We start from the raw sequence: 3,851 nt of genomic DNA, 5'->3' as shown, positions 1-3,851 counted from the left end.
GAAAAAATTTATATTATACAAATAACCTATAGCTTAAATGATAGTAGTTGCGTTAGATAGCAATCTATTAAGGTTAAGGTAGTGAGATCAATCCTCCCACAAACGCTATATGTATTAACTATTAAGAATTTTATGTCAAAAAAAACTATTAAGAATTTCTAAACAAAAAAATTAATTTAATTTATTTTGGAATTTTTTTATTTTTTTTCCCTTGATACTAAAATTGATCAGGATGTATATGATGGGCAAGTTTGAACCGGTTAAGCCCAAGTAATTTAAGGCCCGCCCACTCGATGCGCAAGAGAAAAAGAACAGATGAATGTGTTGGTTGGTTCCATATTATCCCACATCGGCTAATTACAAACGTAACAGAGTAGAGTAGGTGTATAAGAAAGGATTTGAAAGTTAGGAGAAGGCATACCTTTCTCGGCCTTTTGGCTAAGATCAAGTGTAGTATCTGTTCTTATCAGTTTAATATCTGATATGTGAGTCAATGACTCACACGATATTAAATTTATTTTTTAAGGGGGAGGACTCGCTACAATAGCTTGCTATTGGAGTTCTCAGGCGTTGCCCATGCGTTGCACTATTGCACGGGCCAGGCGCACCCCTCCAATAATAGTTTCAATTATTGATTGATTTCCTGTCATATGTGTTTCTTAGAGTCTGAAGCATTATAAATTTATAATTGATATATTTTTGCAACTAAAAGATTACATTTAGAAAATTGAAATTGTTTTCGCTTCAATTCGTCATATAGTTAATTAGCAAATTGAAACGAAATAATTTTAATTTTATGTTCACTTAGGAATTTGATAAAATGATGGAGCAACCCATTTTCAGTCCCTAAATTATTGTTTATTTGGTTTTTAAACTATTTTTTTATCCTTATCTAGTCCTTCAAATAAACGAAAAATCCTAAATAATAGGACGTTGTTTCTTTATTTTTAAAAATGCAAATTGATATTCTAAACAGCGTCGTTTTTGGCAATTAGAGACTAGAAAATGTTTTTTTTTAAGTTGAAGGACTATATAAGAACAAAAAAATAGTTTAAGTACCAAGTAAATAAAACAGGTATAGTTTAAAGACCTGAAAATAAATTTTTCCTAAAATAATTGATTTGACTGAAAACCAAGCTTCCATGTGACCATACTTAAATATTATTATAAAATTAAAATTTAGTGTAAAAAAAAATATATTGATTAAACTATATGTAATTATAAAAATTTAAATTTTATTGATCACGAGGTTGACCTATGCCGGAATTATCGTATGAGAATACGAAATAAAGGTCGGAGGATAAATTTGTTTAAAATTTGAGAGATGCAATCGTAGACAAAAAATAAAAGTAGAAGACGAAATCGTTTTTCAATTTCTTTTTTTTGATTTAGTATGAGATGAGTTATAATTATTTTTTGCCTACAATAATATTGGCAAAATAAATAAAAATAAAGTAGTTCTAGAATAAGCCTCCAAATTAAAGAAGTAAAATGGAGACTTGTAGAAAGACTGATTTTCGTAGAAGTTTCAATTTGTCATATTCCTATATACGCGGACTTCTTCAAACAAATAAAAACCTTTCGCCTTTCGGACATTCAAATCCAGATTCCCGCAGCAAAATTCGGGAACTCAAAAATTCATTTTTTATTCCTTGTGCCCAAAACATTAGAGAATTGTTAATTTTTATCCAAATTTTAATTCTGCATAGTTTGTTAATCTCCCATATTTGACCGCTATCTTGAAGTAAAATCATTTTGGGATTTATCTTATCAAAATGGGAACACCCCAATTTCCAGATCTTGGTAAGCATTGTACAAAAGAAGATTGCAAACAGATCGATTTCTTGCCTTTTACTTGCGATCGTTGCAGCCAGGTATGGGTATCTTGTTTTATTATTTTTTTGGAAGAATTTTTTATTAGAAGCTTGATAAGTTTTTAGATCATTAGTTGACAATTCTACTAGACCCAACTCAGGATTTTAGATTTTGATAATTTCAGCTCAGATGATGATCAATTTAGTATAATCAAAACCTGATTTTGATTGGGCCATTGAATTTGGTATTCTTATTGTTTTAGTTTTTGGTTTCAATTATTTTGCTTACATCTAGCATTGTTTAGCTTAGCAGAATTCGACTAATGGAGTAATTCTCTAAGCATGATAGTATCAGAATGTACAAGAAAATTAAAAGTTTTGCTATTATATGTTTGTGCTTGCCTCGTTCTTTTGTTTTTTTTTTTTTCAATGCTGCACGAGGTTCTGGTCTTTTTAGCTCAATTTATGCTTTAGAGTTGTTATGCATACAGTGAATGGTGATAGACCTTTTTAAGAGAACCCTTTAGTACGATTTTCTCGTATGTCAAAACTTTTGTCTATTTGGAAGTTGTAGGGTAGTTTAAGAATGGGTTATTGTCATAAAAATTCACGCCGTTTGGCATTGTACTTTCATGGCATCAAAGATTGTTCTCTATTGGAGTCCATTAGAAGCTGAAACATGGAAATTTGGTGCATAGGGAAATTGCATCACAATCCAAAACTGAAGGAATGACTTTAGTTTGGAAAAAAATAATCGTGGTAATGTTGTGTAAGGCCTCAATTTTTCCACCTCCCCTGGGATCAGTTTATTCTTTATAAATCCTAACCACCAAGACTTTACCGAGTTCTTTAGTATGAAAACTGGTGGCATGCGGCACCATTGCTCATAAGTCAGAACTCATAAGGTCATTGAAATTATGATGATAATGCTATTGCCACTGCAAATAAATGAGAAGCGAAATTGGTCATGTTTTTCTTCTGCCATTTGCCATGTTACACTTTTGTTTAAATCATTGATTTGCGTTAACCATCGTTTCCCTTGGACGTGTTTCTAGGTGTTCTGTTTGGAGCACCGAAGTTATGGTAAACACAACTGCCCAAAAGCTGACAGAAAGGATGTTACTGTTGTGATATGTCCATTATGTGCAAAAGGGGTTCGTCTAAATCCCGATGAAGACCCAAATATCTCTTGGGAATCTCATGTTGATATCGATTGTGACCCTTCAAATTATGAAAAAGTCACAAAGAAGAGAAAATGCCCTGTCCGTGGCTGTAGGGAGGTTCTTACATTCTCAAATACAATCAAGTGCAGGGATTGCACGATTGACCATTGCTTGAAGCATCGATTTGGAACTGATCATGAATGCCTTGGGCCAAAGAAACCCGAGTCGGGTTTTCAATTTTTGAGTCTTTTAAATAGGAGTAAGAAGGAAGAATCAAAGCCAAATCAAACTGCAGCTGCATCTTCAACTAACTGGGCATCAGCCTTCCGGAATGCAGCTTCAACTGTTCGAGCCTCAGCTGAAGCAGGCATGACAAAACTGAGTAGTGAGATGACCCAAGTTTGGCAGACTGCAACTAATGTTGCCGGTCCAAGCAGCAGCAGCAGCAACGGGCTAAAGGAGGAGTGTCCACAATGTAGCGCAAGGTTTTCGTCAGTTACAACTCTAGTGGAGCATGTGCAGAAGGTGCATGAAAAGAGCAGGAATCAGTCGCGTGTCATGAACTTGCCTGTAGAAGTATGCCCTAAGTGTAGCAAAGGCTTTCGTGATCCTGTGGCACTGGTGGAGCATGTCGAGAGGGATCATCGGGGTACCTCGAAAGCTTAGATAGTTTTGACGATCGTAGTGACAGCTCATTTTCAGATTGAAATTTTTTCATTTTCCCTTATGGATTGCTCTAATTTATTTGAGGCTGCAGTAACCTTGAGCATTAAATCAGCTTTACTGGTTCAACCTATAACTTCCAATTCATAATGTCGATCTAAAAAGTGTAAATTGGTTACAGTAAAATTAAAATTGCATTTTATTGGATGAA

General features: G+C 34.1%; 1 protein-coding gene and 1 non-coding gene across 2 annotated transcripts; both read left to right on the top strand.

Annotated features, from left to right (window-relative positions):
• Positions 1–417: 417 nt before the first annotated feature.
• Positions 418–613, top strand: LOC126679632 (U2 spliceosomal RNA). The gene has a single exon (XR_007640921.1). It is a non-coding gene; the product is annotated as a U2 spliceosomal RNA (small nuclear RNA).
• Positions 614–1,511: 898 nt separating this feature from the next.
• LOC126676220 (zinc finger AN1 and C2H2 domain-containing stress-associated protein 16) lies at positions 1,512–3,851 on the top strand. The gene is made up of 2 exons (XM_050370379.2): positions 1,512–1,874; positions 2,870–3,851. Exons 1-2 carry the CDS (start codon positions 1,776–1,778, stop codon positions 3,641–3,643), a joined length of 873 nt encoding a protein of 290 aa, XP_050226336.1. The 5' UTR covers positions 1,512–1,775; the 3' UTR covers positions 3,644–3,851.

The sequence above is a fragment of the Mercurialis annua genome, linkage group LG4 (assembly GCF_937616625.2).
Source record: "Mercurialis annua linkage group LG4, ddMerAnnu1.2, whole genome shotgun sequence".
NCBI classification, from domain to species: Eukaryota; Viridiplantae; Streptophyta; class Magnoliopsida; order Malpighiales; family Euphorbiaceae; genus Mercurialis; species Mercurialis annua.
This window is presented reverse-complemented; position numbering and strand designations above follow the sequence as displayed.